General features: G+C 47.4%; 1 protein-coding gene across 1 annotated transcript in view; it reads left to right on the top strand.

The window, feature by feature from the left end:
• Positions 1–19,867, top strand: part of Fgd3 (FYVE, RhoGEF and PH domain containing 3) — a 57,714-nt gene that overhangs the window by 15,609 nt on the left and 22,238 nt on the right. The window contains exons 2-6 of the mRNA XM_013349143.2: positions 5,867–6,019; positions 7,253–7,743; positions 14,609–14,698; positions 15,414–15,550; positions 17,067–17,223. Of these exons, the coding sequence (XP_013204597.1) occupies positions 7,303–7,743; positions 14,609–14,698; positions 15,414–15,550; positions 17,067–17,223 (825 nt within the window). The 5' untranslated portion in view covers positions 5,867–6,019; positions 7,253–7,302. The remainder of the gene's footprint in view (positions 1–5,866; positions 6,020–7,252; positions 7,744–14,608; positions 14,699–15,413; positions 15,551–17,066; positions 17,224–19,867) is intronic.

Genomic DNA, 19,867 nt, shown 5'->3' with positions numbered 1-19,867 from the left:
CAAAGGTCCTGAGTTCAATTCCCAGCAACCACATGGTGGCTCACAACCATCTGTAATGGGGTTTGGTGCCCTCTTCCGGCCTGCAGACATAAAGACAGAATATTGTATACATAATAAATAAATAAATATTTTTTTAAAAAAAGAAACATGTATAATAAGCTTTCATATAAGTTTTTTTGAAAAGTCTTTAGTGTTATTTATCCCTTCCTGGACCCCTCCTCTATTTTGCCCTCTCACCCCATCCCAATTTAATCCTTCCTGTTCCAGTATACGCAGCCCTGAATGGGCCGTCTCTGTCACATCCCCTCCTTCCAAAGCTCTGGGGTCATTGCAGAAGAGGGAGCAGAAAGATTGTCAGAGCCAGAGGCAACAGGTGACTATAAGGAAAGACTGTCTTCTGGACACAGCAGGACAGGTGCATATATGAACTCACTACGGTTGGCACAGCACATACCAAGTCTGTGCAAGCCCAGGCCGGACACACCCCGGGATTGAGAGTGGAGGCGGACACGGAGTCCGACGCCTAGCAGTGGAGCTGTTGGCAGTTGATAGCTGCTGGGAGATGAGGACTAGCTTTCTTTAAGACTGTAGCCCCTGGTAGGCCGACCATACTCCGGTGGAAGGCCACATATCCAACATACGAGCAAAGCAAGCTGAGCACAATGGTTTAAAATAAAAAGACACAAATTTGGGTGGGTAGAGAAGGGAGTGGGTGTGGGAGGAGTCAGGGGAGAGGAGTGACTGCATAAAACACATTGTGTGGAATTCTCAGAGAACTAATAAAAAACAAGAGGGAAAAATTCAGTGCAAAGAAAATAAATGAAATGAGAAAAGGGGTCCTCCGCCCTGGCCATTAAATTTTGGGCATGGGGTAGGGCCTTTAAGTAAACAAAAATCTTTAAAGATGAGGAGATTACAAAATAGCATCGCAAAGGTCGCATTCCCGGGGATCATTCTTGCAATAGAAAGCATTTAAGTTCCTTGTAATTATTACCCTCACTTGGGCACCCTGCTCTTAAGACATGGGTGACCTGGGCAATGGAATGACATGGATTCATAGGTCCTGTAGGTGGGTTAGCCTGGACTCTCAGAGCCTATGAGATGGTATGACCTGATCCCATGCTCTCAGAGCCTGTAGGTGGGTTAGCCTGGACTCTCAGGGCCTATGAGATGGTATGACCTAATCTTACGTTCTCAGGTCCTGTAGGTGGGTTAGCCTGGACACTCAGATCCTATGAGATGGTATGACCTGGTCCCATGTTTTGTGAAGTAGATCCTGACAGGTGGATGACATGAATACTCCTGGATATGCAGGGGTCCAGCCTTCTCCTTCTGCTTTCCCCTTCCCCCGTCTCTGGGTCTGTCATCCAGGAAGATGACTATGACCTAGAAATGTAACCCACGAGAAAGTCATTCTTGCATTTATTTTCCTAGAGTTACATGCTGAAGCTGTACTAATACCAGGGCCACAATACCAGCTCATGCTGTGCCACCACTCACTGTCCCTAGCCTCAACCCTAGGTGACAGGATGTACAGCTGGGCCTTGATCTTGTGGGGAGGACTGGGAAAAGAGGGTAAGTGGTATAGGGAACCAAATCTGTGTGTTGAGGCTTCAGAAACAGGGTGGTGAGTGTCCTCTGCATGGCTGAGGTCTCCGTGTGCCCTACTGCTCCTGGAGCGCCACTCGACCTGGATTAAACTCAGGTGCTTTGAGATGTTGGCATCTTGATGTGAATTCTCACAGCTTTTACCTGTAGCACACCAAGCCCGTCTGTGCTCTATGCGCTACCATACAGTTCGTGAACCGGGCAAGGGGCTGGAGATTGAAACACCCAAAGACTCACAGACAGACACAGGTCATCCTTGATGCCAGAATGCCCCCTTCTATTGTGTCCAGGGGCAGCTTATATAGGGATCCTTAACTGATAGCCACGCTCCAGCCAAACCCACCAGAAACCACTCCCCTGCCATCAGGAACTCCTGAGGGTCTCTTGCTCAGAGCAGCTGCAAGCATAACGCATTGTTTACAAGAAATTCAGAATCTGGGGGTTCACAGATCCCAACATTTACCCCCCTTGGTGGTTCAAAAGAAACTGTTTCCTCTGAACATGGTGGCTTATGCCTGTAATCCCAACCCTGAGGAGGCTGAGGCAGGAAGATGCTGAGTTTGAAGTCAGCCTGGACAATAACAAGACACTGTCTCAAAAAAAAAAGATACTGTGTTATCATCTTTCTTCTGCACTTAGCTTGCCCTCGTACCCCTGCTCTGTTCTGAGGTCCCACTAATCCCACCCCCAATTCCAAGGCATGAGGCACCCCATTATGCTCTCAGCAGACACTTCCCTGTGGGAGATGGGGGAAGATGGGGGCTCTTGGCCACAGCAGCAGCAACTAGAGTCCTTCCTAGACTGAGAACCCACAATGAGTGCTGGTCGCTCCCAGGTTCTTCTGGGTTGTGAGATGACATTAATCTTGCTGGGTTGGGAGCTGGTTGTCCTACCCGGGCCAAGCAGGCTAGAGGCACCCTGGGGCTTGCTCCTGGATGATATGGACTTGGTGGATCCCCCCCTCCCACAGACAGGGTTTCTCTGCCTGTCCTGGAACTGTCTCTGTAGAGGAAGCTGACCTCAAACTCAGAGAGCCACCTACCTCTGCCTCCAGAGGGCTGGGTCTAAAGGCATGCACCACCACTACCGCCACCACCACTTGGACTTGGTGGGTTTTCAATGTGAAGCCATTAAGTTAAGCCAAGGAAAAGCTAAGCAAGGACCCAAAATGGCTTACCTACAGCTATCTGTCATTATCCTTAGATATAGGGTACGTTTTAATGTTCTTGTCTGATAGTTCCAACATCCTTATCAGTTATGAGTCAGTTTCAACTGACTAGGGTTTTGGTTTGGGTTTCTTTCCATCGTGTGTCTGGTATTTGGGAGGAGAGAATTTTTTTCCCCATACAAGGTCTATGTGGCTTAGACTAGCCTCTAACCTCCCACATATCCAAAGATGACCTTGAATTTCTGACCCCCCCTGCCTTCTCATCTGAGTGATTACAGGTGTGCAACACCACACAGAGTTTAGTGCGCTGGCAACTGAACCCAGGGCATGCGTACTACGTAAGCCCTCTACCGATTGTGCTTCGTCCCCAGCCCTGCCTGGCATTTTTTGATTAGATGCTAGGAATTATTGTTTTTGCCTTGCTGGGTGCTATATATTTTAGAGTTTTCTTTAAGGATAAAACTAAATTGTAAACAGTTTGCCCTTCCTGTTAAGACTTGTTAAGTGGGAGGGCAGAGGTGGGCCAGTAGAAGGTGAGTGACCTCCCCGCACTGAGGCGAGACCCTCCTGAGTACTGGGCCTGACTTCTTGCAGCTCTGCAGTTTCCCGCTGGACATGGTCATAGGAACAAATGCTCCCTCTGGTCCTCTGAGGGGCTGTTCTCGGTCCAGACTTCTAGATTACCTCCCACATGTACTTGACAATCCTGGGGGCATCTCTGCAGGTCTCTGGGTCTTTTTCTGTGAAGTTCTCTTCTCTGTAGGGCTTTGTCCTGTCAGCCCCATCAGCCTTTTTAGTCAACTATGGGGGACATCTTCTCACCTCTGAGAGCCCACTGGGCTCTCCTTCCTGCTCCGTGGCTCACAATGATCCTTATGCAGTCAACAAGCGATCTCACCGGACTGGTTCCCGTGTCTCAAGGCTAGTGGGGCTCTGCCGTCTGACGTGGTTTTTTTTTTTTTTTTTTTTTTTTTGGTTTTTTCGAGACAAGGTTTCTCTGTGGCTTTGGAGCCTGTCCTGGAACTAGCTCTGTAGACCAGGCTGTTATCTTGTGAACTTGCCTTTGTATGGTATATAGTAGCATACAGCACACCATTTTGTTTTTATTGTTTTTTTTTTGTTTGTTTGTTTTTTAGACAGGATTTCTCCTCATAGCCTGGCTGTCCTAGAACTAGCTCTGTAGACCAGGCTGGCCTTGAACTCACAGAGACCCGCCTGCTTCTGCCTCCAATTAAAGCCACGTGTTATGATTAAAGCCACGTCACGACTGCCTGGCTTCAGCACACCAATTGTAATGGGCATTTTCTTCTCCATTTGGTGTTGGCTCCACTAAAAATAAATCTGGTTTCTGAGCTGGACATGACAGTCTACAGCCAGCATCCCAGGCCTTGGGAGATAGAAGCAGTAGGAGTCAAGGGTTAAAGGTTAGTCTAGTCTTGGCTACTTAGCAGGTTTGGCTCCAGCCTGAACTACATGAGACCCTATCTTAAAAACAAAGATGAGGTGGGGAGATGACTCAATTGGTAAGATGCTTGCTGTACTATACAAGAAACTGAGTTCGGGTCCACAGCACCCACATAAAAAGCTGAGCGCGGCAGCCAGTTCCTGTAATCCCAGTTTTGGGTAGACGAAGAAGAATCCCTGGGTTTGTTGGCTAGCCAGTCTAAACAAACTGAGCTTCAGGGTTAGTGAGAGGCCATGTCTAAATAAGATGGACAGTGACTAAGCAGGACACTCAGTGTTGACTTCTGGCACGCACACAAACACAAACACGTCTTGACCAGAAGCACAACTCCCCTGTAGTGGGGAAGAGACAGCCTCTACTCTGCCGGAATGACAGCCTCTGACCACGTTGAGACTGAACTCGATACTCACGTTCCTTACAGAGCTTTTTATTGCTGTGTCATGTGTGACTTCTGGAAACTAGCAGTTTATCTCCCGTGCTACGTCAAGAACGCAGCGAAACATGTATTTTCTGTTTGGAAGTCTAATGTTTCTGTCCAGCGAGCCCGCAAAGAATGAAATGTGAATTCTAGTTACTGTTTAACTTGCTACCGTCTTGGAGCATGCTCAACAAACTTCTTTCTGGTGGAATTTGACAGGTAAACTCACTTACAGTCCAGCTACTATAGACGTTTGGACACCTAACAGGCATTGGCCTTGAGGCACTGTTACATAGTAACCTGAGTAATAAAGCTATTTCCTTTAAAGAAAAAAAATGTGACGCTAGCCAATGAAAACTGTCTTCCTGAAGTGACTTTGGAGTCGCTGACAGAAAAACCCACTCCAAGATAGTTTAGCCACAGGAAGGTAAGAGCTCAGGAGCCTATGTGGGTGGGAGGAGCTGCATCCAGTGGCCGATTGGTTCCCAGAGATAGGGGGACACCACTGACTCCTTGTGAGGGTCTAGAGGCAAAGCAGTCAAGTGTAGCTCCAGGACAAGGACAGACATCTCTCTCTCTTTCTGTGTGCACAAGAGTGTGTGAGGCTGCACCCATGGTTCTAACTCTGCTCTCCAGGGAAGAAGGACGTGAGGAAAGAAGCTGTGGGCCAGGGAATATCTGAGAGTGAGTGTGGGGGAGCCAGCAAGAGCATCGAGCTACCGAGTGTCCAGGGTAGGAACAGTGAGCATGTTGGCTGTGTGTGTCCGGCGGGGCCACTGTCGGAATGTGTTATAGAGTGTGACTAGGAGAGTGTGGGTGTGTGTGAGTGACCGTGTGAATAGCAGAGCTACTGTGTGTGTTTAAGATCACTACTGTGTGTGCGTGGGGGACTCTACAGTGAGTTAGGAGTGTATCTGGTGGCAGTGTGGGCTAGGTAGAACGTGCCCAGCTCTCCTAAACCTGGGCGTGGCTCGTGCATTCCAGCTCATCCCTGACTACAGCCAAGGGCACTCACCCTTCTTAGGTCACTTGTGTGGTTTAGAAGCTGACAGTGAGCCTTGCTGTGCCTCCACCCACCCCGAGGAAGCCTGTGTTCTGCCTTGGGTTTGGAATGATGGGTGGGGGCCTACGATGTCTTTCTCTAGCTCCTTCCTTTAGAACTTGGCTTTGACCCTTCCAAACACCATTCTCTTTTGTGTTTTTCCAGTATTGTCTAAACATCTCCACTTCCAATGGTCTGGGGAAGAAATTTTCTATAGACTCTGCCAGCCTCTGTTGGGCAGTCCCACAGCCCAGGAGGAAGCAGGCGCCTGCCAGCCAATCTCTGACTGCCTCTTCGGGCAACAGCATCGGGTAACAGGTAAGAGACTGTTGCCTGCAGCCCCCTTGTTCTCTGAAGCTGTACTTAGCCTCAAGAAGATGATTTCAGGGACGGTGTCTCTCCCTCTAGTTGAGTCTCACCTTTGACCCTCCTAGAGCTGATGACCAATTCCGTGAGCTCTGAGAATTGACACTTGACTTTGTCTCCTGTCCGGTGTACAAGTGTCACGTGAACTGCCTGTAGTGCCCACGTCATTGGCTTCGTCTCCTGAGAATACCAGGGTTTAAAAAGCTGTGTGGACACGGCAGTGTGTTGTGAATGGAAGCTGCCACCCTACTGCTGGCTGCGTCACACACTATTCCACAGGATAACTTCTGTGTGGGTGGGGGTGGGATATCCTCATCTATGTATACGAGAGAGAGACAGAGACAGAGAGACAGAGAGAGAGACAGAGAGAGACACACACAGAAAGAGAAGGGGCCAAAGGTCATATCAGCTTCTGTGTGGGTGGGGGTGGGATATCCTCATCTATGTATACGAGAGAGAGAGAGAGACAGAGAGACAGAGAGAGAGACAGAGAGAGACACACACAGAAAGAGAAGGGGCCAAAGGTCATATCAGCATCTGTCTTTTATGTTTTATTGTTGTTATTGTTTTTATGTTTTCCAAGACAGGGTTTCTCTGAGTAACAATCCTGGGTGTCCTGGAACTCACTTTGTAGACCAGGGACAGCATTGAACTGGCTGAGATCCGCCTGCATCTGCCTCCCAAGTGTTGGGATTAAAGACGTGCACCACCACTGCCCAACTTCCCTCTTATTTTTTTGAGGCAGGATTACTCACTAGAACTCATTCCTTTGGCCGGCCGTTGAGTTCCGAGGATCCAGCTGTCTCCACAGCCCTCACCCCCAGCGCAGGGATTGCATGCACAGTCACGCACCATCACGCACAGTCACGCACCACCACACCCGACTTTTAAAGCCGGTGCTGTATCTGGACTGGGGTCCTCGTGCTTGCCCGGCAGCAAGCTCTTTACCCACGGACTCCCCAGGACAGGATTACTTTTTTATGTCGGTAAAAACCTTACTCTTCAGATAAAACATGCTCTTTGCCATTCTCTCGAAGACTGGCTGGATAGAACCCACCGGAGGCCAGTGCGGTTTTGTGAAGTGGTATTTCCCACACAGCCCCAGCCTGCCCTGTCTGACTGAGGCTGGCTCTCTGAGGGTTGCTTTCAGTGACCATACCGAGCCTGCGTCTTTCTCTCTAACAGGAAGTCCCTGGCCAGCCCCCGAGCAGAGCCCAGCAAGTTTGGCTAAGAAGATGGAACTGGGTGGGAGCTCCTCAACTCCCCAAGAAGCCGTTGCCCCTCTTGGGGTACTAGGTGCTGGGCCCAAAAGCTCCCCACTGGGGAAGCTTAAAGTACTTCCCATTGGGCCAGGTGCCCACCAAGGGGCTCCTGGCAGCCCAGCTTCAGCAGGGGACAGCTACTTGGGGGAGCCAAGTGGTGCCATGAAGATCCCCAACAGGGACAGTGGGATTGACAGTCCATCCTCCAGCGTGGCCAGTGAGAACTTCCCCTGTGAAGAGGGCAGTGAGGGCTCCCCAGGCCCAGCCATATTGAGGCTACACCCTGAGACAGCTGTGGACAGCCAAGTCCCACAAGATACCACCGCGCAGGAGGAGAAAGATAGTGGCGTGGGTGAGGACCCTGACCCTAAGATCACCCCTTCCAGGCCAGAGGAGAATGTCGGCTTGACTCAGGTAAGCTTCCCTTCCTTTACACCCAACACAGGGTGCCTGGGCAGTGACAGAGATTTGTAGTGTGTAACACCCACAGCTGTGCTCAGGAAATGTACCCACACACTCGCTCCATGCAAAGAGAATGAATGCCTCTGATGGTGAGGCCCCAGATACCCTGGGTGTGCTCATCCATGACACTTGAATGTGGTTTCTTTTAATTGATGTGGTGTGTGTGTGTGTGTGTGTGAGAGAGAGAGAGAGAGAGAGAGAGAGAGAGAGAGACAGAGAGAGAGAGAGAGACAGAGAGAGAGAGAGGTTTCATAGATAGTTATTATTAATTCTCCTTTAAAAATTTGGTGGAATTTGTCAGTAAAGCCGCCTGTGCCTTACCCTTTGTTGGGAAGTGGGGAATTTTTGATTCAAGGTCCTTATTCATTGCTTTCTCCAGATATTTTTATTTCTTCATGATTCAGTAATCTTTATAGCCAAGTATTTCTGAGGATTCATTTTTTTTTCTAGGCTATACAACCCGTTAGCACATAGTTACTCATTTTCTTATAAACTGTATCTTCACCTCACCAGCTGTAACAATCCCACCCTTCTTTCACTGACTGGTGACTGAGTCTTCTCTCTGTTCTCTAAGGTAACCTAGATAAAGTTTGTGAGCTTTCTTGAGCCTTTAAGAAGACCAACTTTAGCTTGGTTACTCTTTTGAGATTGTTTTTTTCCATTCTTTGTCTTTTATCTCCGTTCTGATCTTTCTTACTTCCTTCCTTCTTCTAGCCTAGCCTTGGGCTTAGCCTACTCTGCTCTTCTAGTTTCTCAATATGTGCAGTTAGCTTGTTTTAAGATTTCGTTTGTGTATATATATAATTTTTCCACCCTTGGAATGGAACCGGGGACCTTGTACATGGCAGATAAGTGCTGTGTCGCTGAGCTACATTCTCGCACGTCTTTCTTTCTTTGTCTTTTGAGTGTCTGTATTCACACGTGGGGCGCATACTCATGGATGCAGGCACGTGCACACCTGTGTGGGAATGCATGCAGAGGCCCTGAGCTGATGTTGGGTGTCTTCCTAGACCACGCTCCACTGTATTTATTGAGGCAGGAGCTCTCCTTGAGCCTACAGCTCTCCCATTTGGCTAGTGTAGCTAACCAGCCTGTCCTGGGATTCCTGTCCCTGCCTCCTGAACGCATCAGTGTTACTCAATATGCCTGTATCTGTGGATTTGCCCCTTTTTCTGACTTTATCCCATTGTGACTGAAGATGATATTTTGAATAATTTCAGCTTTCTTGAATGTGTTAAGCCCTGTCTTACGCAGCACATGGTCTATCATAGGTTACACTGATGTCAGATGAACCATTATGTGTTGTCCAAGACTCGGTTTGCTTGCTGATCATCTGTTTAGATGTTCCATCGTTACAGAAAACTGGGTATTGAGGCTTCTGGCTATTAATTTGTTGCTGGTTAGTTCTCCATCTAATGTAGTTCAATTTACTTCATATATTTTTATATTGTCTTGGTGACTTTTTTATCATTTTATTGTGTTTTTATAGTTATTTTTAATTTTTAAAAACATGGCTATTTATTTAGTGTGTGGAGGGGGTATGGCAGTCAGAGGGATGGGAACGGAATGGGTTCTTTTCTTTCCGACAGGTAGATCCCAAGGACTGAACTCAGGTCAGCAGGTTTAGTGGCAAACACCTAATTCTGTTTGCTATACATAAGGCCACTCTTTTTTTTTTTTTTGCCGGAGAGTTGCTATTTGCATATGATATCTTCTCCCATCTTCCCCCACTTTCATCCTGTATGTTCTTACATGCAAATATGCAAAATGAGTCTCTTGTGAATAGCATATGTAGGTGGATTTTTTTTTCTGTCTCTCCAGTCCCTTCCCAAATCACGACACAGAGACTTATTATTAATTATGAAAGCTTGGTCAAGAGTTTAGGCTTGTTTCTAACCAGCTCTTTTATAACTTAAATTAACCCATTTCACCTTTATTTTGTCCTGCCCATGCTGCTTCCCTGCTCCCTCCATCTTTGGTTGGCGACTCTCCGCATCTCCACCCTTCTTCTTCCCAGTGTCCTCTGTGCTCCGAAAATCCTGCCTAGCTATTGGACGCTCAGTTTTTTATTAAACCGATCTGAGAGACAAATCTTCACAGTGTACAAAAAGCCTATTCCACAACAACACATTCAAGAAAGAGGGCGTGTGATAGTGCACACCAGCAATCCTAGAATTAGAACCCTAAATTCACCCTCCGCTATGCGGGGAGTTTGAGTCGTCTGAGTTACAGGAGACCCTGCCCCCAATCAAACAAACTAAACCATAATTAATTGTTGTTTGCTTGGTTCCTGGTACCCCAGGACCAACCCGCCTGCCTGGTGTCATATTTCCAGTCCTCTCGGGTTACAGGCCTTCATTAGATCTATGGTTTTTTTTTCTGAAGAGTTTAACACGATTACGTGTAACGTCAGTACTGATGGGGAAGGACATGAAGGCCACTCCTGAGGTAGCACCCTTGTCACTTGTCTGCACCTTGTCACTTTCTTGCTCTCCTTTCCTCTCTTACCCTTTTTCTTTGTATTTATTTCATTGGTGACATACTTTGATTCCCTCCATTTTCCTTTTGTGCATGTCCGTAGATGTTTTACTTCTAGCTACCATGGTTGTTAGTCAAACATTTTAAATTTCCAGTCTTTTCATCCTTCCTGATGTCACAGTTTCACCTGTATAACATTTCTCTGATTACTATTTCTGGGGTGTGTGATCCGGGATGACCCCAGACTAATAATTCTCCTGCTAGGCTCCTAAATGACAGGATTACTGGCTTGTGCCACCACATCCACACCCAGTTTACATGGTGCTGGAACTGAATTCAGAGATTCCTGTGCACTAAGCAAGGGCTCTACCAACAGAGCTAGATCTGCAGCCCAAGTGCTGCTGGGATTAAGGCATACACCACCACCTGGCTTAGTTAGGATTTCTATTGCTCTGAAGAGACACCGTGACTGTGGCAACTCTTATTTAAAAAAAAACCAAACATTTAATTGGGGCTGGCTTACAGTTTCAGAGGCTTAGTCTGTTGCTGTTATGACTGGAAGCATGGAAGTATGCAGGCAGACATGGTGCTAGAGAAGGAGCTGCGAGTTTTCCATCCTGACCCATAGGCAGGCAGCAGGAGACTGTACCACACTGGGTATAGCTTGAGCATCTGAGACCTCAAAGCCCGCCCCCACAGTGACACACTTCCTCCAACAAGCCCACACCTCCTAATAGTGTCACTCCCTGTGGGCCAAGCATTCAAACACATGAGTCTATGGGAGCCATTCCTATTCAAACCACCACAGTATGTGTGAGTCTGTTGTGTGTGTGTATGTCAGGGGTGGGGGACTGCGTATCCCTGTACTTACCTGGATCATACTCCTGCCTTAGCCTCATGAGTGCCAGGATTATAAGCATGAATTAGGTGGCTGGTTTCTTAGTCTAGTTGGAGTTCTTTGAGCTTCTCATATTTGTGTGTTCATTTATTTCCTAAGGCTGGGAAGTCTCCCATTATCATTTCTGCAAATGATTTCCGTCTCTTATCCCCCTTGTGACTCCCACATGGAGATCTTGGTCCACCAGAAGATGGATGTCCTGAAAGCCCTTTAGAATCCCTATGCTTTTCTCTCTTCTTTCTTGGTTTTCTCCACTGACTGATTTTAAGTGACTTCTATGGGAACTGGAGAGATGGCTTGTGGGTTAAGAGCACTGGTTGCTCTTGCTGAAGACCTGGGTTCAGTTCCCATAACCCACAACTCCAATTTCAAGGGATATGATGCCCTCTTCAGGCACTAGGCACACACCCAGTACACATACACATACATACACGCAGGCAAAACATTTGTATACATAAAATAAAAATAAATAAGTCTTGGGAAAAAGGCAGGGTGTGGTGCTGGAGAGAGAGCTCAGCAGTTAAGAGTACTGGCTTCTCTTCCAGAGGACCTAGTTTGATTCCCAGCACCCACATTACAGCTTGTAACCCTCTGTAACTCCAGTTCCCAGGGATCTGATGTCCTCTTCTGGCCCCCATGGGTACTGCATATGCAGGTGCACAGATACAAGCTGCTAAAAACACTGATGCGTATAAAATAAAAAAGAAGAGACTATCACAGCAGTTTTGCCTATTTGAATGACTTCTCTGTAAGTTTGCTGTTTCTTTTGTCTGTTCAGGTCTAGATGGACCCTCTTTATGAGCTCTTCAGACTCCAGAATATTTGCTTCATTCTTTTGTTTGTTTGTTTGGTTTTTGTTTGTTTGTTGTTGTTTTGGTTTGGTTTTTGTGTTTTTGAGACAGGGTTTCTCTGTAGCTTTGGAACCTATCTTGGAACTAGCTCTGTTTTTTGTCTTTTTTCAAAACAGGGTTTCTCTATGTAACAATCTTGGCTATCCTGGAACTCCCTTTGTAGACCAGGCTGACCTCAAACTCACAGAGATCCGCCTGCCTCTGCCTCCCGAGTGCTGGGATTAAAGGCGTGCGCCATCACCATTCAGTCTCAGATCTGTATTTCTGTAGACTTAACTTCACATGGGCTGTTTCCTTCTTCTGATTGGGCCGTATGCTCCTACTTCTATTTATGGTTTATAAGGTTTTTGTTGTTGTTGTTGCTTTTAGTTTTGGATGAGTGGAGGCATCTGAAGAAACCATCCCTCCAGATTGTGCTTTAGGTGAAGACTTCCCCCATCAACACAGCCGGGGATCTCAGAGCGTCTGCCTGTGGAACTGGAATTCTAATGTGCTTTTGTTTTCAGTGACTTTTACACTCTAGTTCTGGGTTTGTCTGCTCGCTCACGCAAGTCAGAGTCCACAGTCCCAAGTCCCCTGGGTGGAGCTCTGAGGAGCCCAGCTTATCAATGCCTGTTTTCTGTTTCTGCCCTGAAGACCTAGTCCTGGTGTGGGAGGAGCCCTGGTGTGGGAGGAGCCCTGGTGTGGGAGGAGCCCTGGTGTGGGAGGAGCCCTGGTGTGGGAGGAGCCCTGGTGTGGAGATTCCCTCCCATTTGTTCTGTGTCGTATTGCATAAAGGGAGGAATGCTGCGGGGCATTGCTATAGACCGAATGTGCACCCCAAAAGTCACCTGCTAGAGTCTTTTTTTAAAAAAAAATCTATTTATTTATTATGTATACAATACTCTGTCCGTGTGTATGCCTGCAGGCCAAAAGAGGGCACCAGACCCCATTACAGATGGTTGTGAGCCACCATGTGGTTGCTGGGAATTGAACTCAGGACCTTTGGAAGAGTCTTGTCATCAATGTGATACTACTTATATCATAGTCTGTTTCATGGTTAGCCTTTAGGAGGTGTTAAGAAATGAGGATGGATAAAGTACATATTGTATTGAAAAAAAAAAAAAGAAATGAGGATGGAATCAGTGTCCCCACAGAAGGGAGCAGAACGCCTGGATGTAGCCCAGCTGCGGAGTGCTTGCCTCAGGGTGTGGTCAGGGCAGAGTTCAATCCCCAGTACTAACAATAAAATAGGGATCAGGGAGGAGCTTGTGGGTGCCTTTCCTTCTGTTCTTCTGTCACTTGGGGACACAGCACTCGCCCCTCTTCACCTTTCCGCCCCTTTCGCACTGTGAGCGCAAGCATTAGCGTCACCATTTTGAAACAGAGACTTGTGATTTCACCAGACACCAGAACCACCGGTGCTTTGATCTTGAAATTCCAGCCTCCATAGCCATGGAATGCATTTCAGTTGTTTATAAACTGTACACTCACGGGCATTTTGTTATCTGCCAAACAATTAGACTACATCAGGCACACCCAGTGCCACCATTTCCTCGGGGATTCCCTTCTCGGCATCACCTGTAGGTGCCGTGGTTGCTCAGTTTGTGTCTCCAAATCGCATAGGTTTTCTGGTTCGTATATTGTTTCATCTGTGTCTCTGTGGAGGACCTGCAGCTTACTGTCTTGTTGATGTATGTCCCTTTGCAGTAATGTAGTAGGCTTTTATGGGGGCCACCAACCAGCTCCCAAATGATGTCTTGGAGACTTGTTAGTTTTGAATGCTTGGCCTTGTCTTAGCTCTTACTTTGATCTGTTTCTCTTTATCTACATTTTGCCTTGGGGCTTTTTCCTTCCTTCCTTCCTTCCTTCCTTCCTTCCTTCCTTCCTTCCTTCCTTCCTTCCTATATATCTTACTTTCCTACAGTCTCCATGTCTGATGACAGCTGCCTGGCTTCTGGCCCCAGGCGGTCCCTCTCTCCTCCTCCTTCTTCTTTGCCTACATTTATCTTCCTATTTATTCTCTTCTGTCCACTGGCCCCAACTATCCATCTCCTGCCTATCTACTGACCATTTCTGCTTTTTATTAGACCCATCAGGTGCCTTAGGCAGACGAGGTGAAATGGCAGCACATCTTTATATAATTTAACAAATGTAACAAAAACAAATGTAACACACCTTTACACAATTAAAGTAATATTACCTGGCATAAAGAAATATAACACATATTTATATGTTAAATATTCCACATCACAGTAGGACGTGTGTGTGTGCGCGCTCACGCTCATTGCTACTGATGAAAACAGGTTTTGAACATGGTAGGCAAATTTTCTTTCACTGAACTGCACCCCACCTGTACATTGGATTCTCATATGGTTGCTATGGCTGCTCCCTAGTTAAAAGTCCAGAAACAGAACTGGCCCATCTGTACTGTAGTAGCTTTGGGGAGACTGGCAGAAACTGCTGTGCTTTTTCTAGAACACTCCATGGAAATAGCATCTAAGAGAACCAAATACCACATCTCTCTGCCCCTGGGCATCCTGGTGTATTGTGGGTAACCTCGTTAGGTGTACCTCTCTACCCAAGTAAGTGATTTCCCTTCTCTCTGCAGTGCTCTGACCCACAGAAGCTGCTGCACATTGCCCAGGAGCTCCTGCACACGGAGGAAGCCTACGTGAGGCGCCTGCACTTGCTGGACCAGGTAGCCCATAGGGCTGGGGATCCCCTTCTCTCCATGCCCAGAATTCAGACTATCTGTCCCTTCATATTGTTTAGTTATTTTTTTAATATTTATTTATTTATTTATTATATTATGTGTATAGCATTCCTTCCACGTGTGCCTGCAAGCCAGAAGGGGGCGCCAGGTCTCATTATAGATGGCTGTAACCCACCATGTGGTTGCTGGGAATTGAACTCAGGACCTCTGGAAGAACAGTCAGTGCTCTTAATTGCTGAGCCATCTCTCCATCCCCATATTGTTTAGTTATTATGCATAGAGTATGAATTGACAAATACTAAAATTCAGATAAAGTGAAGTCTGGACTGAAAACATTTTGTTCTCAGCGCTGTGGCTCTGAGGGCAGAACTTAGTATGTTCTCTTTGGGGGACGTTTCTTCGTGGAGGATGTATCGTTTGAACACATGAATGGATGCTGGGGTCTGAGGTGTCTCAGTCAGTAAAGTGCTTGCCTTGTGTGCTCAAGGGCCTGGATTTGATGCTTAGGAACTCATGTAAAAATACCAGGCTAATCATGGGGGCTGATCCTTATAATCCTAGCACTGGGGAGGTAGAGGCAGGTGGATTTCTGTGAGTTTGAGGTCAGAAGAAAAAAAAAAAGGAACCCAAGAGCCCACTCCTGTGGCAGGTGTCTGGCTGGCTCATATTCAGGGGCCATTGTGGGCTTCTCTGTGCTCAGGTTTTCTGCACCAAGCTGACAGAAGCAGGGATCCCTCCAGAAGTGACCACTGGCATTTTCTCCAACATCTCCTCCATCTACCGCTTCCATGGGCAGTTCCTCCTGCCTGAGTTGCAGAAGAGGATCACGGAGGAATGGTGAGTGTGGTCCATGGCCACCCACAGGGTCCGTAAACCTGAGTTCTTCTGCCTGGCAGCCTGACAGGTTCTTGGGAGTGGAGGCTGTCACCTGGAGGCCTGAGTGCCTCCTTTGGCTGAGACCGGGCTGGTGGCTTTGACTGGGCCTTGGGCGTCTCTTAGCTTGTGGATCTAGATGAGATCTGACATCTGGAAGCAGCACAATGAACAATACTGATGATTTTATTTTCCTCTCAACTTGGTTCTACCTTTGCTTTTAAAAAGAACCTTCTTGTCGGGTGGTGGTGGTGCACGTCTTTAATCCCAGCACTCAGGAGGCAGAGCGGGTGGATCTCTGTGAGTTCAAGGCTAATTTGGTCTACAAGAAGTAGTTCCAGGACAGCTAGGACTGTTATACAGAGAAATCCTGTCTCAGGAAAAAAAAAAAAAAAAAAAAGGACCTTATCCTCGGGAGTGGTTCTAGGTCCTCTGCTTTCTGTGCCCCTCAGTTTTTGCCTATTTTAGCAAAAGCTACAAGCCATAAGGAGTGCAATGGCGCAGGAGGGAGAGGTCCACTGGTTTTAACCATTGCACCCCCTGCATTTTGGAAGGCTTGAAGTTTGCCTGCCTTCCTTTGCAGGGCTTGCATGCTTCTCGTGTCTCCTGACTTTGCCTTGTGTGGTTGTGAGGGTGTCTTGTCATCTTTGTCTCTGTGTGGCTGGGCCACTTTGGGAATCTTCGGAAGCTATGGAGCAGGTAGCACTGTGTCCTAAAGGTGCTGAGAGCTGGGCATAGACTTCTGGTGACAAAGTCCGTATCTGGCAGCACAGGCTTTCCCCCCTGTGCTCTGGAATTCTGGGTCCATCCCATCTCTGCAGTCCTGTGACGATGACACAGGGCCACTTGCCTTGCATCCCCAGTTGCTCAATTTATGAAATCAATCCTTGGTGCGGCTTCCTAGGAGCACCAAGTGGTGGCTTTGTACCTGTGCCTTTTTCCTCTTCTTTTGGTAGTCACTAAGGATAAATCTCCAAAAGAGAGTGCTAAGGTCAAAAATTACTATGTTAATTTTTTCCCATGGAGATGTGAACAATACCTACTTACCTAAGATAGGACTCCAAGGACAGACCGAGAAATTTTTTAAAAAATTAAAAAGTGGATTCCACCCAGTCCCAACTTAGTTGAAGCAGTGAGCACGGGTGACTTCAAGGTGGCTGCAGTCCTACAAAGTCTTCTCTCCGTGGCTTTGGTGCCAGTGCACAGAGCCGTAATTTCTAACCTGTGTTTATTTGGAATGGTGCTTCACTGACCATCTTTGATAACCGCTGTCTGCCACTTGAGGGCAGCACCTCTGTGAGGACCCTGTGTTTGGGCTCTGGGCCTCAGCTAGTACTGTTGAGGTACTTAGAGAAACCCTCTCCTAATGTCCAGAAACACTGTTTTCTGCGCCACAATCTGGGAGGGTGACCATCAGAGATTACTCGCCATCCCCACTCCACCTAGACTGTTTATCTGACGACCGTGCTTCTCCACACAGGGACACAAACCCTCGGCTCGGAGACATCCTGCAGAAACTGGCTCCGTTCCTGAAGATGTATGGCGAGTATGTCAAGAACTTTGACAGGGCAATGGGGCTGGTGAGCACATGGACCCAGCGTTCTCCGCAGTTTAGTGAAGTCGTCCACAGCATCCAGGTAGGTGACTGCAGAGGCAGGTGAATCTTTGTGAGTTCGAGTCTAGCCTAGTCTATATAGCAAACTCCAGACCAAACAGCACTATGTACTAGGACCATGTCCAAAACAGAAACAAACAACCAAAAAACAACAACAAAACCAAACAAACAAATAAACCTTCTACAACAAAACATGGTCTCTAGACCTGGCTGGTTTGAATTCCCTACGTAGCTAAGGTTGACCCTGAACTTCATCTTCTGAGTGCTGGGATAACAAGCATGCACCACCACACCTGGCTTATGCAGTGCTGGGATTGCAGGTCCGCATCAGCATGCCTGGCTTTTCTACATGGGTTCTGGGGTGGAATTCAGGTCCTCATGCTTTTGAGCAGCTACATCGTCATCCCAGGCCTCTGGAGAAGCGGTGGCACTAACTCCCCACACAAGTGCGTAGTACAAGACTCGTCTGTGCAGTGTGTAGTAGCAGGCCACTTGGCCGTTTGTTCATTTCCTGGCCACCCAGACCCCAGAAATAATCACACAGAAACTGTATTAATTAAATCAATGCTTGGCCCATTAGCTCTGCTTCTTATTAGCTAACTCTTACATATTAATTTAACTCATTTCTATTAATCTGTGTATCATCACGTGACTGTGGCTTACTGGCTAAAGTTCCAGCTTACCGGCTAAAGTTCCAGCATCCGTCTCCAGCAGTGCTACAGGGCTTCTCTCTGACTCCACCTCCTTTCTCCCAGCATTCTGTTTAGTTTTCCCTGCCTAGCTCTGTTCCCCTATAGCTCTGCTTTTATTCGTTAATGGTAATCATAGCATGAGGGGAACCTCACATCAGCTGTGAATTCCACACACATCTCCCTCCAGAGGGTGAGGCAGTGTTCAACCTGACCACACACCACTGTCCCTGTCCACACAGGGCAGACCAGGCTCTCAGGTCCAGCAGGTCCTCAGGTGACAAAGCACATACAGGATTGGGATGACAATTTGTCTGTATTGACCACCTCAGCATTCTGTTATCCCTGAACAGTGGGTACTGTCTGGGGATACTTCCTGATAGACACAGCCATGGTTCTGTCCCTAGGCCTCAACACAATTTAGCCATTCTCAGCAAAGACCTGGACTGTGTCTGTTGACACTGGTGTTGCTTCTGGTGTCTGAAGGTTAGAATCTGGGACAGGTCTACAGTGCACAGAACTGCCCACAACAGAAAATTCTCCTGCATTGTTTGAGTTGCCTTGACCTGGACAAAATGGGATCAAATGACCATCAGATTTCCCTTGGTCTCTGGAGAATTCTTTGCTTGATCCAAAGCATATTTTAAATTATAGGCCTTAAAATCCAAACGTTTACTAAGAGTTTGTAAAATGACCACCTTAAGACTAGAGAAAGAGCCAAGAAGAGAGTTTGGATCTCTAGCCCCAGGTGAAGGCAGGCATGGTGTCACGTGTCTGAACCCTCGTGCCAGTGGTCGAGGGTAGGGTCACGTGGCAGGTAGATTCTGGGACTGATGGGCAAGCCTAGAGGAAACTCAGTTTTCAGCCAGAGATATACATGCGCACAGCACACCCAGGCCTGACCACAAAAGGACAAACTCGCAGACAGTCCAGACCTTCTACGCCATCATCTCCACACACGCACGGTGGTTACTGCCTTTTGAAACTCATCTGCAGACAGTACTGCAGGTTCAGGGCTAAGTGTGAAGGAGAGTGTCTCCCACACATCCACAGTGCTGACTGAAATCAAGAAGCTCACATGGCTGCCACAGCTGTTGTCACCTCACAGCCCACACAGTCACCAGCGATCCCGGCGATGCACTTCTAAGTTTTCTCTCCAGGACCACGCACTGTTCTCATTACCAGGCTGAGTCCTTCCCTAGGACACGCTCGGTCCTTATCCTCTTGAGGGAACTGGCTGCCTCTTGGCTTGGGTTTCTCTGCGGTTTTTCCATGATTCAGTTGGGGCTGTGCCTCTGTGTGAGTGTCGCTGGAGCAAAGCCTTTTGTTTTGTTTTGTTTTCCTCTCTTCATAAATTCCTAGCAGGGAGATAACTTGTAGCCCTGTGAACATCCATTCCCCGCATCTTCCCTTGATTCTTGCTTGAAATAATCTCTCTCTGTCTCTCTGTCTCTCTGTCTCTCTCTCTCTCTCTCTCTCTCTCTCTCTCTCTCTCTCTCTCTCTGGTATATGCCCATGAACATGTATGTATGTATGTGGGCATGCTCATATATGTATGTACAAGCAGCGGTCAGAGGTCAGCTGAGGTCAAGTGCCTTCTATCACTCCCCATCTGATGTTTTGGGGTAGGTTTCTCACTGAACCCAGAGCTCACTGATTCTGCTAGGCACACTAGCCAATGGTATCTGCTTATCTCTGCCTCCCCAGAATTGGGATTAGAAGCAAGCACCATGACACCCAGACTTTTTTTTTCAGATTTTCTTAAATTGTCTGTGTATGAGTGTTTTGCCTGCGTGTATGTCTGTGAACCCTATTCATGTCTGGTTCTCAAGGAGTTCAGAGCTGATGTCAGATATCTTGAAACTAGGGTCACAGGCGGTCATTAGCTGTGCAGTTGCTAGGACTGAACCCAGGTCTTCTACAAGAGCAGTAAGTGCTCTTAACCTTTGAGTCATTTCTCCAGCACCAATACTCGGA

This window comes from Microtus ochrogaster, chromosome 16, assembly GCF_000317375.1.
Source record: "Microtus ochrogaster isolate Prairie Vole_2 chromosome 16, MicOch1.0, whole genome shotgun sequence".
Classification (NCBI taxonomy): Eukaryota; Metazoa; Chordata; class Mammalia; order Rodentia; family Cricetidae; genus Microtus; species Microtus ochrogaster.
The sequence above is the reverse complement of the archived record's forward strand: the minus strand, read 5'-3'. Positions and strand labels throughout refer to the sequence as shown.